At 41.7% G+C, this 20,822-nt stretch overlaps 1 protein-coding gene across 2 annotated transcripts; it reads left to right on the top strand.

Moving 5' to 3' along the window:
- Positions 1-45: 45 nt before the first annotated feature.
- BCL7A (BAF chromatin remodeling complex subunit BCL7A) lies at positions 46-19,892 on the top strand. 2 transcript variants are annotated; one of them, XM_066562256.1, is made up of 7 exons: positions 146-225; positions 4,282-4,390; positions 7,933-8,014; positions 10,701-10,797; positions 12,636-12,803; positions 15,340-15,461; positions 16,283-19,892. In XM_066562256.1, exons 2-7 carry the CDS (start codon positions 4,356-4,358, stop codon positions 16,352-16,354), a joined length of 576 nt encoding a protein of 191 aa, XP_066418353.1. In that variant the 5' UTR covers positions 146-225; positions 4,282-4,355; the 3' UTR covers positions 16,355-19,892. The 2 variants fall into 2 exon arrangements, with proteins under 2 accessions (XP_066418352.1, XP_066418353.1); XM_066562255.1 differs by lacking the exon at positions 4,282-4,390 and having other exon boundaries at positions 46-225.
- The last annotated feature ends 930 nt before the right edge of the window (positions 19,893-20,822 follow it).

The following is a 20,822-nucleotide window of genomic DNA, read 5'->3' as shown; positions in this document are numbered from 1 at the left end:
GAGCCGCCGAGCGCAGCCGTGCCGAGCCCCGCGCAGCCCCGGCATTGTGCGGGCGGGCGCCCCGACACACGGACCGAGCCGCCGGCCGCGCCGAGCGCCGCGTTCCCCGCCGAGCCCGCCGCCCCCCAGCAGCATGTCGGGCCGGTCGGTGCGGGCCGAGACCCGGAGCCGGGCGAAGGATGATATCAAGCGGGTGATGGCGGCCATCGAGAAAGTGCGCAAATGGTGAGCGGGCCGCGCCGCGCCGGGACCCCGCGCCCGCGTCCCCCCGCGCCCCGCGCCGGCCCCGCGCGGGTCCGGAGCTCGCCGGCGGCCGCGGGGGGCGGGGAGCCGGCGGCACCCAGCAGCCATTTCGCTCCGGCGAGTCACATGAAGGCGGCGGCGGCGTGTGAGGGCGAGAGGCGGCTCCATTGTGCGGCCGAGCCCCCTCCCCGCCGCCCCCCGCCGCTCCCCGCGGACCCCGGCCCGCCGCCCCTCGCCGCGGGTCCCGGGCCGGGCGCCACGGGCATGGGCGGGCGGCAGGGTCGGGCCGGGCGCCTCCCGCCGCCGGCCCCTACAAAGGGCCCGAGGAGCGGGCCCGGGGAGGCTCCGCCGCCCGCTCTTGTGGGTGGAAATAGTGCTTGGAGAAGTGTCCTGGAAAAAAAGAAAACACATTAAGAATACTCCTGTGAAGCTCCCGAGAGTTTATTTTTTGCCGTTGCCTGTTTGTGTATTGATTTTACCTCCCAAGTTCCCGGGCTTTGCGCGTAAAAGCGCAGCGAACCCGAGCGCGATCGTCTCCCACCGACGCTCCGGGAGAGAGCGCGAAGTGCCCCTGGAACCTCTCGTAAATCATAAAATTAAAGGTTATTCCCCGTGTGAAATACGTTCCTTTTGTTAGGCCTTCAACGCGTTTTTGGCATTTCCCCGCTTTTGTCTTTTTTTCCTTGCTTTTGTTAGAAAAACCCTCACGAGGTGTTTAAACAATACAATACGGCGGTCGCCGCCGTGCTGTGCATGGTCGGTCCGGGGATTTGGGATGGCATAAAGAGCGGTGCCGGTGTGGCTCAAGAGTGAATCTTTCTTCCAGCAAGTTGGCTGAGACTGTTCAGCAGTCTCTGTGCATGTATCTTAAAATACTTTCTTTAAACATTTGGAATCCACGGGGAAATCCCTCGCGTTATTGTTACTGTTCATCCCTCAGCTGGTTTGCAGCTTTGAAATCAAGGGGACACTTCTATTGTCCTCCTTGGCTAACGCTTTGTTTTCGTTAAAAAAAGGGCAAAATACAGAGTTGAACGTGTTCGTATTAGGGTGAAATGGATTGTTAAGTTTTAAATGGCCTTGAGCACACGAACGGGCCCTTTGGCGTGAGCCGGACAAAGAATCGGGACGTGTGTCCAGGAGCGCCGGGCACGGGATGGGGATTTCAGAGAACCCGGCCTTTGTGTGGGGAGCCGGAGCAGCCCCAGCTCCGCAGCTCGGGTGCTTTCAGGAACTCTCTTCTACTCGGGTGTTGTTTTTAAGTGCAGTTTGCTGACTGCTGGGCCGGCTTTGGAAGGTCAGAACAATGTGCAGCGGTGTGACAGGACTTTTGTTCCAGCCGGAGCGTGCTTGGATGTGTGGGACTGTTCTGGCTGTAGGTATTTCATTCATGAGCGCAGCACGCTCCCTTTGAATCCTGGTTTGTGGAATTCAGAGAGGAGTAGAGACAGAAGCTTGGCCATTCAACAAAATACCTAATTTTTTTTTTTTTCTTGGCAAGGACTCTCTGCCATCATGCCAGTTGCTATGGCTCTTTCTGTAAAACAGAAATCTTATGGTATAAATAGATTTCTCTACATTTTAACCTTCACGATAGACAACTTGGCTATAGAGGGTTCCTGTATAGTCATGCAGTGTTTCTGTTGATTATTGTCAGAAGTATCGATACAACTTTTTGTGGAAGTATTTACATAAAGCAATTTTCTTATTTTTTAAAGGAATCATAATTTGAAGGTGAATCTCATGGTTACCCCCCTCCACCTGCAGTCAAATACAGTGGGAAATTAGCTAGAGAGATTCTGTGTTTTGTGGTTTCAGTGTTTTGAGAAGACTTGGCTTGTTAAATTGAACTTTCCACACTGGCAATTCCTGCACCTTCAGAAGAGCCACATCGGCAATTTCCAAGTGTGCAGTTTCATTTGCATAATGGGAGCAATTTGTTGCCATCCACAGCTCTTCTGTGGAAACGCAGCCGCTGAAAATTAAAATACCTTGTGTCCAGCATTTCCTAGAACAGAGTTTTGTGAGACTTGTGTGCTCGGAGCAGTGCGTGCCAGGGATGGGCAGGGAGGCAGATGAGGCTGTGGACTTATCCGAGGGGACGGTGGCTTTATCCAAGGCATTGTCCACCTGGGCAGGTGTGCAGCACCTTGCTGGGCCTGCTGCTCCTAAATCCCTGTGCTGCCACGTCTGTGAATGTGCCTGCTGGAAGGCAGCTTCCATCAGGCAGACTTTGTTCCTCAGGAAATCAGTGTTCCTGGACAGCCAGCACTTGGATGCGGATCCCCTGTTTTCCTGCCCATTCACGGAGCTCGTGGCACTTCTGGTTATTGCTGGAACTTCGTAGTAAACAGTGAAATTGTTACATTTTTATCTTGAGATTACTGTAACCTTATCTCCTTTGTTTAAACCACCATGAATGAGCATCTGTTTTGGAAAACATGCAGCACGTGGCTTACAGAATACATGGTTGCCTTGTGTTTGTGTGGCAGAAATGTTAAATTTCCACAGTAAGAGAACAGTTCTACCTTTCTTTAACAGTACTTAAAATTCTTCTGTCAGTCTATTTTAAAAAATCCTCTGAGATTATTTTGTCTCAATAAACGGTACAGGATTTTTCTTTTTGTCTTTAAAGGTTGATGGGTACATGTAGATTCCAAGTGGGCTCTCAAGAAGAGAGGGGCAAAAACTATTGTGCCCTCAACCAGCACTAGAAAAATACTGAATACACTCTTGGTTTGTGTCAAAGTCTGATTTATTAAATGAAGAAAAATACAGACATCTACTGAGACAAGGAATGAGCAGGAGGAAAGCATAAGTGGTAGGATGTCTTGGGAGGCAGTGAAATAATTTGCATGGGTACAGAGCACTGCTGGACTTCAGGACACGTAAGGACTTTAGGACAGCTGTGCAGACACGTAAGGATGCAGGTCTGGAATACGTGGTGAGGATAGGTAACCCTGGCTTTAGAGAAGGCACCAGGAATCAGGAAATCCCACTGTGTTGCCTTCCCTTTGAATTGCAGTATTTCTCAGGAGTCCTTTGACCCTTTTCTGACCCATCAAAGCCCTGATCTGTCAGGTGATAACACCTTAGGAAGAAGAGGTGAACCTGGACAACTGGTGAAAGTACCTGGAGAAAGTTGAGGGGAAAAGTGCCACAGTCTGTTTTACCTGGTGCCATTGGCTGGGATCCTGAGCTGTGGCTATTTAGGATTTCTAGGCAGTGCTGCTGTAGCTTTTCTGTTCACTGTCTCCATTCAGACTTGCTAAAATGCTTTTGTGTGGTATGTAATGCTCTGAGATTGAGTTTCTGCAGGTTTTGCTGCTCGTGCCTCCTCCAAATAGGCTTTCTCTGAAAAGGAGTCATGGCACAGAGCTCCTTGACAAGATGTCTTTGGAAAAGGCTGTTTGCTACCCCCAGATCACCTCCCTGCTTTAGCCTGTCTGTGGTGGGTTTTCTCCTAAGACTGTAGTTCAAGCAGTGGCAGCTGAAGTAAAAATACCAAGTCTATGTGCAGGAATGCACTGGAGTTCTGTCGTGGCCCAAACACACTGTTACCATGCTTGAATTATAATACCTTTCTTTTTTTCTTGCTTGAATTATTTCTCTTGACTTCAGTGGGAGCTGAAGGTGGAGTTTTGGCATGTGTGAGCCATGGTTCTGTCTGCTTGAGCAAGGTGCCTGTGGCCAGGTGGAACCAAGCAGGGCTTGCTTTAAGCCACATGCACATTACAGGGGGCTCCCCAAATGTGCTGTACTTAGATAAACCCAGAGAGAAGGTCCCTGTGAGCACATGTCCTTGTCCAGTCTCTCTGCATGGCATTTGATTGGATTTGCAGCCTGTTCAATAAACACCATGTGTGTTTGGGGCTCCTTCACGTTAGTCACTAGACAAACATCTACTCAGCGGTAGGCGTGCTCGGAAAAGCAAGCCTACGCTTCAAAAAATCAGTTTTTGTGCATCTGACAGCACTTTTTGTGTATAATAATGGCATATTCTTTCCCATCCCCTTTCTCTTTTGCTTGATCCCACAGGGAGGTCATAATTCTGTGATTTTCACCAAACTCTGTTGCAATGCAAGTGAGTGTGATGTGATAAATTCAGCATTATGACGTCACTTCGTGATCACCAGCAGAAGATGGGGTATGTGGGAGCAAATCCGTGTGTAAATGCAGCTCACTGTGATGAATGGTAGTCATGGGAAAAGGCCAGACAAGTGGGAAAGCCTTTCCTTGAGTGATATATTGGCAGTAAAGGCTTTCTGTGTCTCTGCCATCAAATGTTTCTGGCACTCACTGCTGCTGCAGAAGCTGCCTTGACACTTTCTGTATAAGTGTAATATACACTGTTGTGTTTGCTCACCCATATATTACTTTTACACGTGGAATCTGATGTTCATCTGTGGAGCTTTAGTGTTATTAAACAAAGTATAAATATATTTGAGAGTCTTGGATTATTTAGCATGGGGAATTGGGTATATAATGATGTAAGTTCTGAGATATTAGTATGCCTCAGGCATAAGCACTGAAGAAGTGTTGATACTAATGGTTACCCTTTGTACCCTTGGCTGTCTTTAAATGCTGTGCAGATATAGTTTAGAATTTAAAAATGCTTTTACACAATTTCAGAAAAATGTAAAGGTTTGTTTCTGTTGCACTGATTAGTTTCTGAATTTACTATAACTAAAATATCGAAGATACTTCTCAGTGTGGAAGATTAAAAGAAAAAATATTATTGTATATATTTCATTTTCTGTTGTTACTCCTGAGTCATTCATGGAGAAACAGGAGAGCTTTGAAAACAGGCAAAATGGGTTTTTTTGTAAAACTGTGGAGTTTATCAGTTAGACATGGACAAGTAAAGTTGAATATTGCCATATTTTTAGCCTGATAAAGTGTCAGGTTGATGGTGTTCCATTAGCCATCTTTTCCAGTCCAACAGTCAACACAGAGACCAACCTACAGAGACTGACAGGGATGGTGCAATTACAGATACTGCTCAGTCATCACTTATCAAAGGTGGAATTGAGTGATGGGGGCGGAATTCTGGTCAGGACCGTGGGGTGGGTGGGTGCAGCAGACAGGAAAACAGGTGAAGAAACTATTTAAGGTTTCACAACAGACTGAGCACAAGAGTTCATGAGTTCCTCATTCCTGTTCCATCACTGGGCCAGTGAGGATCCTCTGTGATTTGTGCAGCCCTCCCCAAACTCGCTGCCCTGGGTAGCACCAGTAAATTGTCATTTCTCACTGAGTGAAAAGGAAAGTCCCTGATCAGCAGGTTGGGATGGTGTCTTTGCACAAAAGATTAAAAAGTGACTGTTCAGAGTAGAAGTGGGTTTGGGGTTTTTGTTTGCTTGTTTGGATTTTGGGTTTTGTTTTGAAATGGTAAGGCAGTAAGTATTACAGATAATATTCTAAGCTTCATTTGCAATGAATGTCATAAATCTTGAAATGATTTTACCCTGTTGATCTTAAATGTCTGAAAGTCATTGCGTTTCTTTGTTAACAAATTTGTGTTTGTGCTGCCAATGCTTTTATTAAGTTTTAGAGGAGGTTGTCTTCTTTTTTTCCTTATTAATAATTTCATGGTCTTAACCTGTCAATACTGTAAATACTTACACAAGTAAAATATTTGCATAATAGCACTGTGATGTTTGGTTTTCTTTTTAGCCATAGGTTTGCAGGACTGGGATGTTGGTGTACTTCCATCACAAAATATTCTTATTCCCGTTGTTGTCTGAATTACTGTGTATTGAAATCAGTTAAAAAATCCCTAGAGCTGAGGGTTATCAAAACTTAAAGTGGTAAGAAGCTCAGAAGAGTTAAAATGTCAGGGCTAACTTTAATACTAGAAGGAAAAAGTTACTAATATAGGTTTCCTCCTGTGTTCTACAGTCTGTCCAGTGAAGATGCTGTGTGAGGCTGCTTTGAGATGCTAACAGGTATCTTGAACTTTTGGTTTTCCAGTGCAGCATCTCTAAGTAATATTTTGCTGTAGGAAAAGACTAAAATCTTGATTTAAAAAAAAAAAAAAATAGCATTTATTCACCTCTCCCCACACCCAAAACAAAACCTCAGTTGGTTTTATTTCCATAATTTCAAAGGTTTTCTTAAGTAGAAATAAATCTAATTTGTCTTGTGTCCTTAAAAAACCCCAAATTATATCATGATCATCTCTTCACAATTAAGTATGCTCTCATTATTGACATGCCCTCATCTCCACTGTCATTTTTATCGCATGTAGAGCTCCAAATTAGAGTGAAATTGGATTTTGACATACTTTAGCCACCTAGTGTACCCAAATGGCTGTGTCTAAACACATTGGGGGAACACTGCTCCATGAGGAGCAGTGGGAAAGAAATGAATTTGAAATAGTTTTGGACTTCAATTAAAGTATCATTATGGACAGAGCCAAAATATATCAAGTAGTCATATACAGTTTAGCTTTGCTTTTGTTCTTAATTAAACAAGAAAATGCCTCTTCTAAAGGAAAAATATAAGATTGGCTTTGGTAGCTAAAACAAATAGTCAGGAGGATGTTTGTGACATTTGTACAGTGGGGCTGCTTTTGATTCTGGAGGCCCTTTCTAAAAATGGACCTATCACATATATGTAAATATATATATTTGGAGTCACATCCAGCTTCTCCCATCCTGCAAAGAGCATTTTTTATTTTTTTAATCTATAACTGGATCCCAAATCTATTATTTAAATGTTTATGGGGAAAAAAAAAACCCTGAGATCTCATGCCAAATTAATTTCAGATGTTCCTGAATATTTAATGGAATCGGTCTTTGTTGTTAACTTTTAATCGATCCATTTGCAGAGCTGCATTGCAAACCCAGGAACCAGCAGTGGTAATCTGTGACCTGAAAACTGATCCCAGAAACGTGATGAAATTTCTCTGGCATTGTGGACCTTCTTTAAAGCCCTGATGTGCAGAGCTCAAGGAGTGCATCCCTCAGCTGAGCATCCCTCTCCACCCCAGCCCTGGGAGCCCCGAGGCAGAGCCACCCTGCAGCCACATTTCCTTCCCCTTTTGTCACCATTGAGGCTGGCAGGGTGTGCACTGAGCTGCCCAGGCTCTGCTTTCCCCTCTCTGCCAGGCTCAGCCTTGCTTTTCCCCAGAGCTGGGCTCTCATTCTGCACCACGGCACTGATTGCTCCCTGTGAGGCTCTTGGTCCTACAGCTGGAATTGCAGAGCTGTCTGTCAGGGGTGTGGAGTGAGCATTAAATTGCCAGCAGCAAATTTCTGCCCCCCAAATAAGCCTCAGATGGTCAAAATGCATCTAGATTTCTAATCCCATTAAACAGCTTCATGATAATCAAAACACGCTGGTCTGTCTAAACCCTCTTCTGCTGTCTAGAAACTTAAGTGAAAATTGTAGGCATTAAATCTGCATTTTCAATTGCTGTTCTTCTTAACTTTATCTTTAATCCAGATCTTATTACTGCTACTGCAGTTACTCACCCAGTCAAGTAACAGCCCTGAGAAATCTGGAGGTTAGCAGTGCTCTAGCAAGTTGTGAAATGCAAAGAACAATTTGCACAATGCAGTGCTAAAGACGATGTAATAGAGATCATCCTACTTAATAGCCTGTTTAAATTCTTGACAACTTACAATAGTAGATCACTCTCCTCTGAATCTGAAGTGTAACTTCTCCTGCATTGTAATTTTGTAGGGAGAAGAAGTGGGTGACAGTTGGCGACACATCCCTAAGGATTTACAAATGGGTACCAGTAACAGAGCCTAAAGTGGATGATGTAAGTATCCTGCAGTATCTTGCTTTTTCCAGATGTACGTGCTCCTGTTTAGGCAAAGTCAAAAGAAATACTCTTTGATTTTCATTGAGCCTTTAAGCTAAGACTGGTGTGGGTCTTGCAAGCTCCAGGGGGGTGTTGATCTCTACAGCAAGTGATGTGGATGGGTGAGTGTGTGACAGTGCCCCTGGAATCAGCTGGGATCAGTTCTCAGATAACTGTTAGACATGCAGCTGGAACTGAGCTTGAAACCTTTCTCTGACTAACTGGGAGGCAGGGAGGGAAAGTTATGGCATGGATTATTTTTCCCCTCTTTCTGCCTGGTGATTTAAAGAAGGCAGCTGGTTTGGAACGGGGCAGGGAACATATTCTATGTGTGCATCACTGCTGTTTTGCTCAAAACCAGGTGGAAAACATTTGACATGACTGTAGGAATATCCTGTGGAGCTGGGATCACTTCTCTTAAGATGTCCAGCCAAATAATACAGCAGCACATGCTTCTGTTGTCATGTGTGCTTTCTCTTGATAAATGTTCTGTCTGTGCATCCTGTTTATGTTGTGTGCACTGTTTGTGTGGCGTAAAAATAAGGGTAAAAATCAAAGTTGATAGGACTTACAAATTGGTTTTTAAAATGATCGCTGCTCTCATCATAGAAATTGTAATATTGTGGTAGAGAGAACACTAACCCATGATACCACAGTAAATTAATTACACAATAGAAAACATATGCCAAGTTTGGTACTCTTTCCTTGGCCTGTCATGTGCTTTTACTTTACCTGAAATATGAGTGAAGGCCTATTTGGAAGAAAACTTCTATATTAAAAGACACTCTCATGACCTTGTCTCACTCAGACTCCAAATTTAAGATCTATTTTTTTTAATAGGATTGCTTTAACTGAGTTTGTTTCTTTCTATGCTTTGGTTGTCCCACAGATTCAGGGACTGTCAGTGTTGTGGTAAACCTCAGGGGTTCTTCCAGTGCTTGGGCAGCATCTCTCTGAAGTTCCCCCTTGGGAATTGGGAAACCTGTCCATTCTTTCTAGTTGTCAAATGTTTGGTCTTGATTTTATTATTTATAGTTCATAGTGGGGGAAAATTGTGCTGTCTGTGTGAGAGGGAGTGCAGGGTTTAGGATATTTAGGATCAGGGCTTCTGGCAGTTTTCCTGCTGTTCAGCTGTGCCTGCAGGATGGGCGCTGTGGGACTTGGAAACAGAATTTCTAAGTGAGCTTCTGGAGGAATTTTCAAGGTCACTGCTACCCAAAGTCAGGTTCTCTATTATGAAGAATGGGTTTATATAATGGTTTCCATGTGCAGAGTTTAATTGTGTTTTCTAAGCCATCATCTCTAGGTTGAGGCTCCAGATTTGCTGAAATTGGGACACTTGTTTAAGACCAGTTACACTGGTGTCCTACAGTCGTGTTCTTTTTATTTCAAGTAGAGCTTGTTGTGCAGCTGCAGTTGTTTCAGGCTTGATGTTGGCAAGGTTTCTGTCCTGCTCCTCTGAAAGTTCTCACAAATCACCCAGGCACGTAGATTTTATGTAAATATAATTTATTTATGTAAATTATCCCCTACCTGGTATATAAGTACCAGGAGGGGATAATTTTGTCTATTAAATTTTGTTGTGGACATCTTTTTATATTTAATTTCATCCATTCTGAAGGACCAGACAGTAGATTTGCTTTTCACTAAAATAGGAGAGTGGTGCCTTCCCCTATTTCAAGTGGAAGTTGTCTTTGATTTTGGTGAACAGAAATTAAATTACTTCCCCCCTCATGTGTTGCTCCTTAGACACTTGGACATTTCTCTGCACTACAATTAGCTCGGCTCTTCCTCCTCCTGGTTGTGGAAGGCTGTTCTGGAACCTCACCACTCTGATGGTTGAACCTCTTTAAAAAACACCTGTCAGCTTAAATTGCTCACAGTCACATTCGGTGTTTCTTTTGTGGCAAAAGTGTCCCTTTTACCTTTAAAAAGCAACAAAACCTAACCTGAGAGAGATCATGACCCCTCTGACCTTTCATTTTGCAAAGGTAAAGAATTCCATGTGATCTCACCTCTGTTTCATGCATCAACAAATAAAATGTGTTCTTCTCTAAGTAAAAATACAGTTTAGAAATAAGCTTAATAATTAAAATAGAGAGGAAAATCCCTCCAGATGTCACTTGTTGAGTTTTTTCTGCAGTCTTAGACAGTATTTGATTGTGGTTCAGTTCCTTCCCTTGGAGGATGGTCTCTCTCCAAAAGGGTGGGCTCAGGGCATTATTCCTGGAGCAGGCTCTGAATGGTCTCCTCAGCTGCAGGATCTCCACAAGCAGTGCAGCTGCCTCTTTTTCCTGTGAGTCTGATTACGTCACCTCCTCACTGCAAATGCTGCATCCCTGAGCAGGCACAGATTCCCCAGTGATGGATGCCATGGTCCCTTCCTTTGTTTTCATCTGGGAGCAGGTTGGGACCCACAGCTCATGCAGGCCTTGTGCTCTGTGGTTTGGGTCAATCTGATTTTTCTTAATCCATCCTTGAGTTTTAATGAAGAAACAGCATCAGTTGTAGAGGAGGAGGGGGTTTCAGTTGGGGTTGTGAGCTGTTCTTGCAGAGGTGCTGAGTGGGGAGGGTTTTACACAGCAACCTGGATTTCTCTGCATGGCTGCAGTCTCATGAGTGTGTGGTGCCTTTTGTTTTTCAGAAAAATAAGAATAAGAAAAAGGGCAAAGATGAAAAGTGTGGCTCTGAAGTGACCACTCCAGAGAACAGCTCCTCCCCAGGGATGATGGACATGCATGGTGAGTGGGAGGTCAGGCCCAGTTCCCCTCTTACACTGCTGTGAAGGTGTAAACCAACAGCCTCAGATCCTCCTCTGCTCTGATGGATGGACTTGAATCAAAATGGAAAACACCATCAGATACTCACTTGGTACCTTGGACTTCTCTTCTGTGGATGTACTAACAGTTGTTTATATATGGGCTATGAGTGTAAGGGGAAAAATTTGTTAGAGGAGTTAAATATAAAAATAAAATTAGAAATATCTACCATTCAAAGCACTGCACTCAGGTGCAGTAATACCTCAACAGAGTTTGTTGCTTGAAGAACCAAAAATCCTCCAAAGGCTCAGTGGGACCTACTATAATTTAGGCAGGTTTTGTACTTATTAACTCTCTTACTGATGAAGGTCAAGAGAATTCTGCAAGAGCCAAGGAAGCAAGCTCGGGTTCCGTGGTGCCTTCCTTCTGCTGCAGCTTGAGAAATTAACTGCTCAAGAAAACACTTTTTGTTTGCCAGTCAGGCACTATGAGGTCAATTTTATTTCACTTTAATATTTTTTTTAAATGTGACTTTTGAGTGTTAGCCTGGTGTTTATTACACAACAGCTTGCACAGCTCAGCTCTGCTTCAGGTTTTTACCTTCTGGGTGTTTGGATAACAATTGTGGCTGAGAATGCAGCACTGTTTGAGCTGATAAGAGAGGATCACTTTTTAGTGGGTTGTGAATTTTCAATTTCAGTTGTATTTGCATTTGTGCTGCCTCATGGTTGCTTTTTGCAGGCTGACAGCAAGTGGGGTCTTGCAGTTAGAGGAATGAGCAAGGGTTTTGCAGGTCTGGATTAATTTTTCATCTATTTCAAGCCTTTTAACTTTTGGCTTGTCAGATAATTTAATTTTTTAAAGTCTTGATTCTCCCATCCATGAGGTGAATGTACTACTTGCTTTTTTATCACTATAACCTGTGTTTTTAACTGTACAATTTCACACTGTACAATTTTGTGATAAACTTAATCTGAATTGACTTCAGGCTGCTCTGGAGAGAGGTGGTCCCAGCAGCAGCTCTGTGTTCTGAAGTCCTTTGGATGTAAAGGTTGTACAGATGCAGAAGGAGGTGGATTGACTTGTATTCTAGTAATTTAATTCATAATATTTTGCAGGGTGAGTTTTCTTCACGGAGCAGGAACTTCTCTCTTGGTTATCCAGGGATGTTGGTCTGGCTTAAAGGAAGTTGCACCCCAGTGCTATGTGTAAAATAATAGCTGAGCTACTTACACCACTGTCACAGGCAGAATATTTCCTGTTAACTACAGATCTGTGCTGCAGAGGATTACTGGGATCCAAGCCTTGGAGGGCTAGAGAATATTCTGGACAATGATCACTTAGAAACTGTTGATGTTGGGGCTGGATGTTACATTTCACCTTGAAGGGGTTTTAGGTTGTTGGGGTTTTTTTGACCTTCAGGACTCAATTCAAAAATATCTGCTTATCTGAACATTGGAGTGATGGGTATTTGGAAATTGCAGCATGAACTGGCTCAGCCCTGTGTTATATGAGACTGCCACTTTGGTTGATCTGGTTTACTCATATTTCAAAATTCTGGGTTCTTTTGCATCAGATCTGAGTAAAACACTGTTTGTTTTAATGTATAAAATTAGAATTAGATTTTTAGTAGCTGCTTGAAAACTCCTTAGGCTGGTGTGGAAAGAAGTTGGATGTGTGGTGTGAGTCTAAATGATTGGACTTGATCCCTAATGAGCTAAATTATATCACGTGTTATCAGGGAATAATATGGAAAAATTAAGGTGTGCTTTGTATCTTGTCAAATCAAACTGGGTTGGTTTTCACTCTTCTGTTCACAGATGACAATAGCAACCAGAGTTCAATAGCTGATGCTTCTCCAATAAAACAGGAAAACAGCAGCAATTCCAGTCCAGCCCCAGAGCAGAACTTGGCAACACAAGCAGACGGCACTGAAGTCAAGTCTGACGAAACTCAGGCAGAGGCAAAGGAGCAGCCTGGTTCAGAAGGTGAGCTGGGAGGGCCATTTGGAAGCCAAACAAAAAAAGTTATCTTTTAGTATGTTATTTATTTGCTTATCTACTTTAAGAACTGGAAAATAATAATTGGAAAGAGATGGTTCCTGAATTCTCGGCATTTATGTGAAAATGGGCTGTAATTTCTCTGACCTGCTGGTGATCTTTCATACAGCTGGAAAGGTCACACTGACATTCAGGAGTCTTTTCAGAGAGAAACAAACAAAATACTGGTTTATTGTTCTCAAATCTCAGTCTTGAAAAAATAAATAATTTAAAATCATCTTTGAAATGGCTGCTACCATGTAATCACACAAGTCCTGGAAGGTATTATTAGTTTGTGTAGATCTCTGGAAGTTGATGCCTTACTGTGACAGGAAAATAGAGGTGAGATACTTTAAAATTACTTTTTTAATTTTGTAAACTATAATGCAAGCTTTCTTTTCTCTTAATCCTGCTTGCTACTTATTCACACGTTAGCTCTGAGTTCTGTCCTAATTTTCTGAAAGCACTACAAGATTCTATTGCAGTTGTGGACAGATTAAAAATACATGTGGGTTAAGGGATTGTTCTGACCCTCACTCTTTCAATGGTATTTTGGGTAATTGAAACATGCTCTGTATTTATATTCTTGGGAAGATAACTTTCTTTGTCCTATTATAACAGATAAAAGATGTCCTTAACACCATTCTAACGATTTGCTTGCAGAATTCTTCCCATACCAAAGCAATTAAATTATGCCCTCCTGATTTAGTTCTTCACTCAGTAGTTCCACTGACCAATTTAAATTTAGAACTTTTATCTTGGTAATGCCAGAGTGCTCAAATATGTTAAGTGTTGTCATTTTTAACTGGGGTTAAAATTTGACAAAAGAACCATCACCAAATTGGAATAAATCAGAGCAAATAATACCTCCACTTGCATATTTGGTCACAGTAAAGAGAAAGGATTTACTCCTTGGTCTGATATTGTCTGAACCTGCCTGTGTGAAGCTGTTGCATAGCATTGCATGTTCCCCTGGTTAAATTTAAGTTCAGGGAAAATCTTACCAAGTGTTCTGGATTGAGAGCCAGGTATTGTAAAATGAAAGGGAGACATAATAGCAAAAATTTCCTGTTATTAATGCAGGGGTTTTCAGTTGGTTAAATGCTGTGTTAAACAATTTATTAAACATTTATCTACCTTGTTGTGATCAGTCAGAGCCCTGCAGTTGGGACATTATTCAGCTGGACAGGGTTAATGACCTCATCTATCCCATGTTACTCCACTGAAATGAAGGAGGTTCCTCTAAGCCACTTTGTGTGGTCAGAAATGCTTAATGAGGAATAAAACAAAACAGGTGGATTAAAGCATTCTGCTGTGTGAACAAGTCCTGCAGGCATTGGAATAGCTTGAGGGTTGGTGGTTTCAGGCATGGATCCCCTTGGCCAAAGGTCAGCAGCAGCTGAGTGTCTCATCAGGAGCAGCTGGAAGAGAACAGCAGTGATGAGCTGGGGCTGGATTTGTCACAGGGAGATGAGGACATGGCCAAGTGCTCCTCAGCTCAGTGGGGGCTGAGAGATACACAGCAAAAATCAAAACTCAGATTTCTTTGGACCCTTGGGCCTTGTTTCTTTATCAGCCTGAAGATGCTTTTTGGTGAGACTTGGACAGGAAGAGGATTCTGCCCAAGTTCACTGAATGTGATCTTTGAGATGTTCATGATGGGCATCACTTTGTCTGGAATTCAGAAATGCTTGTGATGCTTTTTATACAGTACACAAAAATATCCATTACTCACTGGTTCTGGCATCTTCATTAACCAAAACTGTCCAGCAATTTTGTTTGATCTTTCATTTCTCTTCATATGGAATAAATTCATATAATCTTTGGGTCAGGGATCTAGAAATACATTTTGCAGGCCCCTGTCCCCTGTTTAAATAAATGGGTTCTTTAACCTTGAGTCTCTAAGTCTTGCTTTGAGAGAGGGAAGGGTTTGAAAAAACAACCAACAAACAAAAAAACTCCCCAAACAAACCAAAACCCAGTGAAAGCTGGAAGCAAGTAACAGCTATAATAGGTTTGAGGAATTCTTCACACCTGTCCACCAGAATTAAAAATATAGTGGTTAAGCTAGTTAGCTGAATTTCTCAAATATCTTATCAAGAAAAAAAAAATTATACAGGTTTCTAGATCCATTAGTTGTATCACTTCAGCCTTTTGCTTCTGGTTTGAAGGAATTCCCTTGCAGGCCAGACTGGTTTGCTGAGGGCTCTTTGAGGCTGTGCAGGAGCTTGGCTCCCTCTAGGGTCTGATCCCAGGGTCTGTGCTCCAGCAGCAGGAAGGAAAAACTCAGGCAGCAGCTGGGTTGTGATCCTGGAGTTTGAGCTTAATTCATCATCTTTAGACACTTCTTATGTGTGTTTTCATGAAAGGTTGCAATGTGGGTGAAATGGATGTGCTGGGGGATGTTGCTGATGGGAAGATATCCTGGAAAGCTCCTGCTGAAAGCTTTCATCTGTTTGCTTAAAATTATTTCTTGCCATTTCAGATACCTCTGATGAACAGAATTCACAGTCTTCAATGGAAAATTCCATGAATAGTTCAGAGAAAGCAGAAATTCAGTCCTCTGGAGAAAATGATTTAATCACAGAGGCATCTAAAAACTCTCAGGTAACTTTAAATGCAATAGTCTGATTACATGGATCTTGGAAAAGTTTATTTTTACTTAAAAGCAAATATAAGGAGGACAGTTGTGTATTTCCATTAATTTCCAAAGTGAGGACAGTAAAGCAGCTGTAGAGTATTAAATGTGCCTGTACCTGGTTTTGTGGTCCAGGTAACTGGCTGCTTGAATCTCACAGAATTGGAACAGTCAAACCAGATTGGTCTGATGGATTTCTTGATTTCTTAAACCAGACCATGTTTTTAAGTGAGTATTAACATTTTACATTAATAAATGCTTGGAACAAACCTACTGGACCCTTTGAGGACCATTCAGAAGTAGAACACCTTCTATAAAGGTAAATGTTTATGGCAGTTAGGAGAGTTAATTTGTGGATGTTTGGGTGTTTATTTACTCACTGAAACACTGAAAAATTCTGGGTGGGTGGGAGGAAGAAATGATCCTTGCAGTTGTGCCCTTCTCAGGGCTGGACAAGTGCAGATCCTCAGGCAGAGCCCTGCTCCTCCTGCTTTTCCTGTGGGTCCTCAGTTTCAGTGCACCCTCCATCGAGGCTGTTCCTTGGAATATTCACTGTGGGGTTTAGCCTGGAAATAGAATTTTGCTCCTTGTAGATGACAACAAGTGCAAAGATGCTGAGGTAAGATGTAAGTGGAGGAGTGATTTAAGGCAGCACTGGGACATGTTGTGGCATCCAGGGATGCTTTGGCTGGGACACATCACACGCTGGGGAATTGTTTGTTTGATGTTTGTGGTGCCTGAACTTCAGTGCAATGATAACGTGGCTGTTTTTTTTTTCCCCCTCATTAAGGACTCTGAAGGAGTGCCACCTTCTAAAAAGATGAAAGTAGAGGCTTCCCAACAAAATGTTGAAGAGATTTAGACTATAGATTTTTCTGGTCAGTTTTTATGTAAGGTACATCAGTGGGCTTAATTATAGAACAACCTTACTTAAGCATCTTCTCTTGGATGAGGACAGAACTCCTAACTTTTCAAGTTACCAAGCAAAAATCCAAGAAAGCCTAACAAAGGTTTAACTTCTCAGACACTGAAAACTTTTTCCTGTGAAACAAACATTGAGAACTTTTAAGTTACTGTCTCTGAATTGGTTGGAGTAAACAACTCAGGAGGGGTCTACGCACTGTTTCTAAAGTCAAAATTACAATTATGTTGCTGCTGTATTTTTTTTTCATTTCTCTATTTAACATTGTAAGATATTTAAGGATGGTACAGGTCAGGTATTAGCTTTCATGTGAAGTTCATTGTTCTGGCGTGATGTCTGCTTTTGTTTTGTGCCTTGTGTTCTGAAAACAGTGCTAACTTTTAAAAGTTGTTTTGCAACTGTCTCCTTTGCAAAGTGGCCTATGTTTGCATAATGCCATGTAGTAAGGCTTTTTTTTTTTTTTTCTTTTTTTGTTTGGGGTTTTTGTTTCGTTTTTAAGTTTTAAATCCCTGGTGCTTAAATTTTTAAACAACTACAAATCAGGAAGCCATTTTCACTCTTGGAGTCCAAGGAGAAAAAGGAGCTTGATATTTTATTTTAGCAGCTATAGCGGAGATCTTTATTGAATGCATGGCATTCGCAACTGTAAATTTGGTCTTCTAAATACTTAACTTCATCAGAAGTTAACATGATCTGTTTACCATTTATAGTCCAGATCTGAATAGATATTCTAACACAGGCACTTAAAATACTTAGTATTAGGTCCAGATCTCTGTACTGGGTACAACTTGCTTTACAGGAAAGTTCCACTATGTACATAAATAGGATCAAAGGGATTGATGCACAGTGAGTTTATTTTCAATTGGTCTTTTTTGATATCATGTTTTCACTGAACTGGATTTCATTGTACTGTTTCATTATGAGATGTTTACTTCTATGTTCCAGGAAAACACTGTATTGTGTGTGGGGGGTTCCTTATTCTCCTTCAGCAAGTCTTGTAAATGAGCCTTGTTGTTTCCATAGTCCAGTTCCTAACTGCAGTTAGCAATGTTCCTTCTCTTCCAATTAACGTTGAAGTGTGCTTATGCTAACTGAACTCATGGAAAGGCACAAGGTGGGTGCAGCTCCCCTCAAATTCCTGGCAAGCAGAAGTGTGGAACCATCTGCATCAGGTCACGAGGGTCTGGTCTTCCAGTGGTATTTGTACTTCCAGGGAATAAGCCCTGATCTCCCACTTCCATGCACACACATCCATCCATGTGTCCATCCGTGCTGCTGGCTCGGGCCCTTGCTCTGTCTTCTCCTGCTGTGGGAGATGGAATTTGCAATTTCAAATATGATCTCACAGCTCTGGAAATGGTTGAGTGTAGTTTGTAAGCTGAAAAACTGTAAATACTTTTTTAGATGATAAAAAAAAAAATAAAAAAGAAGTTGCTTCCAGTTGATAAGGTTTTTTCATAAATTAGGTTTGTGAAGCTTATATAGGTCTGAATTCTCCAATAGTGAAAATGGCTTGCACTTAGACTACTGCATTACGTTTGCAATTACCACTTTATTAGGAAAATAATGAGGAACTGGGGGGAGGGAAAAGGGGAGGGAGGAGTGGGGAGCCAATACTGACCTTCCATAAGATGTTTGTAGGATTGAACCCCAAATAACCTATGACACTCAACTTTTCCTTTATGTTGAAATAAAACATTTTGGATTTTAACTGAATAAAATTTGATTGCAAATCATTCATGAAAACAGCGTGCTCCCTAATAAGATTTTGGGATTTCTGGTCTGATCATGAAGTCCATTAACATTCTGAAAATAAGGAAATGAGGAGCCAAAAACTGAATTTGCACAATATATGCAATGAAACGGTAGAATTCTCTCTTGAATTGTGTGTATGCCTAAAATGTGGATAACTGGTCCATGATGATTGATTTGTATGTATATTACATTCAGATTTAAGTGATATTTTGTGAGAAGTTCTATTGATATATTAAATGGGCAAATCTAGAAAGATTCAAACTTTTAAATATTTTTGATTTACTAACTTTTCATTATTCTTAATGCTAAAACAAAACAAATTGATGCCACCTTGGACAAGTAGTCATGTTTACTAATCCCTCTCTTCAGGTGCATCGCAGCAAGTTTTTAATTTTCATTTTGTAGAAATGTTTCCAAGGGAGTAAATAGACTTTTCATTTAGGAACTAATTCCTGTACTTTAGGAAGAAATAAAATATATAAATAGCACTAAAAATACCTCAAATTTTTCATTAGATAGAAACATTTATTGGCATTATTGACATCAACCAGCTTTAATTATAAACTTCCTTTTCTCTCCTGTGGCTTCTGCTCAGAACTGTTCATTGTTCTGTGGCTAACGAGACAAGGCATCATAACCATCTTCCTAGAGGCTTTATTTCTGAGGTAGAAATCCTTTATTTACAGCTTCTACAGAATGCATTCAGATCTTTTATTTTAACCAGAGATTCTAGTGACAACAGACAACTGAACAAGCAGATAGATTTGGGTTCCTTAGACCTGTTATTGTCAGTCTCTGAGGGAAGAGACTTTGACATTATCTGGTATGAAGAAATCCAAAATAGTGTATAAGACTGTTATTAGTCTTTTTTTGAAGTGCCTGATAACATTTATGGGCCAACGGATGTGATTGAACACATTTTAATGCCAGAAAGTACAGATGGGACCAAACCAGAACATGGAATTCAAATCGACTGAGGTTTGAAACCAGATCTAAATCCAGCTTTTTTTGGCTTGGACCTATCTCTACCCAAAACTTGTTTTATGAACTCACTGTAAAAGGGTTTATTGAAAGCATTGAGAGGTGGAGCAGGAGGAGAGATGTGATTTTTTTCAAGATGACTGAAAGTTCTCATACAGCTGATGTTTTAGAAATAGTGCAAATATCAAGAAGTGCTTCCTTGCTACAATGCTGAATGTTGGAGCTTCAGTTACAAATAAATAAATAAAATAAAATAACAAAAAATATGAAAAAAAAAAAAAAAAAAGAAACTAGAAGCAAGCAAGTAATTTAGCTGAGTTTGTGGAACACGTGGGAAGGCCTTCCGGATAATCAATTTACTCAGCCAAACATTTTATAGCAGAACTATTCCTTGGAATTTTTATGCTTGGGAAAGTAGTTGTTATACATTCCAAAAAGTGCTGGCACTTACAAAACAACAACAAAAAATAAAATCAACAAGGCAGTATAAAATATCGGTTTTGGGTGGCTATCTTCATACATAAGCATTGTCATGTTTTGGAATGTTCTTTATCTCTAAGGGCCTGTTAGAAGGTGTAAAGAATTTTGTTTTCTTCAATACCTAATCGTTTTCCATCTTATGATTTGTGTGTGTGTGTTGTACAGCAGTATAATTTTTCACTTATTTATTCCATCGGTAGTTATGGTTTGTACAATGTACAATGGTTTCATTTCAAAATAAAATAAAAAATCACAACATGAATGCTGTGTGAATAATTTTTATCAAGAAACCTAATCTGAGTTTGGTTCCTTTTGGTTTTTTATTTTTTTAATTTGCAATAAATTTCTGTTTTTATAAATGGTATTTTTAAATGTGCATTCTCTGGTGTTGTCTCATTTGGTAACGTATAAAATTATCCACCTTTGAGAAGTCCAAAGGTGTCTTGATAATTGTGTGGTGGGGCAGGGGCAGGTGGCGGTTGTAAAAACAAAAAACAGATATGACCAGTGTAATTACAGCAATCTGCAGAATAATTTGGTAATTTAAGATAATTCATTTACCAAATTCCTCGTTTGGTGCTTGGTTAATGTCTTGTGGTACCTTAAATTGGAGGGGGTAGGGAAGGCAGAGTGTGAAACGTGCTTCAGTTTGGAAACAAGCTCGAGTCCAATGATTGCAAGGGTAAAACCTCCTGAAGAGTTTTGGAAAGATTCTTTACATTCAAGATGGATATAAAGTGTCCAGCTTATTTTTAGTGTTCGGTGTGCTCTGTCCCAAGGTGGCCTGCAGCCCCACAGGCAGCTGGACTGCTCTGCTGCCTCTGGCTCCCAGCGGGGCGAGCCCCAGCCTGCTCCCACCTTGGCTCTCTCACATTTACCGGGGTGCTCGTAACATCCTTAGCAGCCCCTTTAAACTCACTAACCTGGGAAGGAAACGGTTTGGTTTGGTTTTTTTTCCTTCTCCAGATTAGTGAGTTAAACCAGGAGACACGTACCAAGGAGTTCCATACAGGGTGGAACTGGAGAGAGAGGCAAGGACAAGTAAAAGCAAGGCTGTAACTCAAGATGGGTCCCAGGAGGAAAGGCCTCTGAGCAGGTAAGGCTGGTGCCAGGGAGAGAGCAGTGGCAGCCTGGAGCAGGGCACGGCTGGAGGTTGTCCCTGTGGTTTCCTGGGAAGTTTTCCCTGTGGTTT

This window comes from Molothrus aeneus, chromosome 18 (genome assembly GCF_037042795.1).
Source record: "Molothrus aeneus isolate 106 chromosome 18, BPBGC_Maene_1.0, whole genome shotgun sequence".
Lineage (NCBI taxonomy): Eukaryota > Metazoa > Chordata > Aves > Passeriformes > Icteridae > Molothrus > Molothrus aeneus.
Note: the sequence above shows the minus strand (reverse complement) of the source record. Positions and strands in the feature narration are given on the sequence as shown.

What these genes read in the sequence shown, in the direction of transcription:
- BCL7A (XM_066562255.1), top strand. Translation starts at nt 134, where the DNA reads ATGTCGGGCCGGTCGGTGCGGGCCGAGACCCGGAGCCGGGCGAAGGAT. An exon ending in ATCGAGAAAGTGCGCAAATG is followed by an intron (nt 226 to 7,932) that starts GTGAGCGGGCCG and finishes GTAATTTTGTAG; the next exon opens with GGAGAAGAAGTGGGTGACAG. An exon ending in AGGCATCTAAAAACTCTCAG is followed by an intron (nt 15,462 to 16,282) that starts GTAACTTTAAAT and finishes CCCCTCATTAAG; the next exon opens with GACTCTGAAGGAGTGCCACC.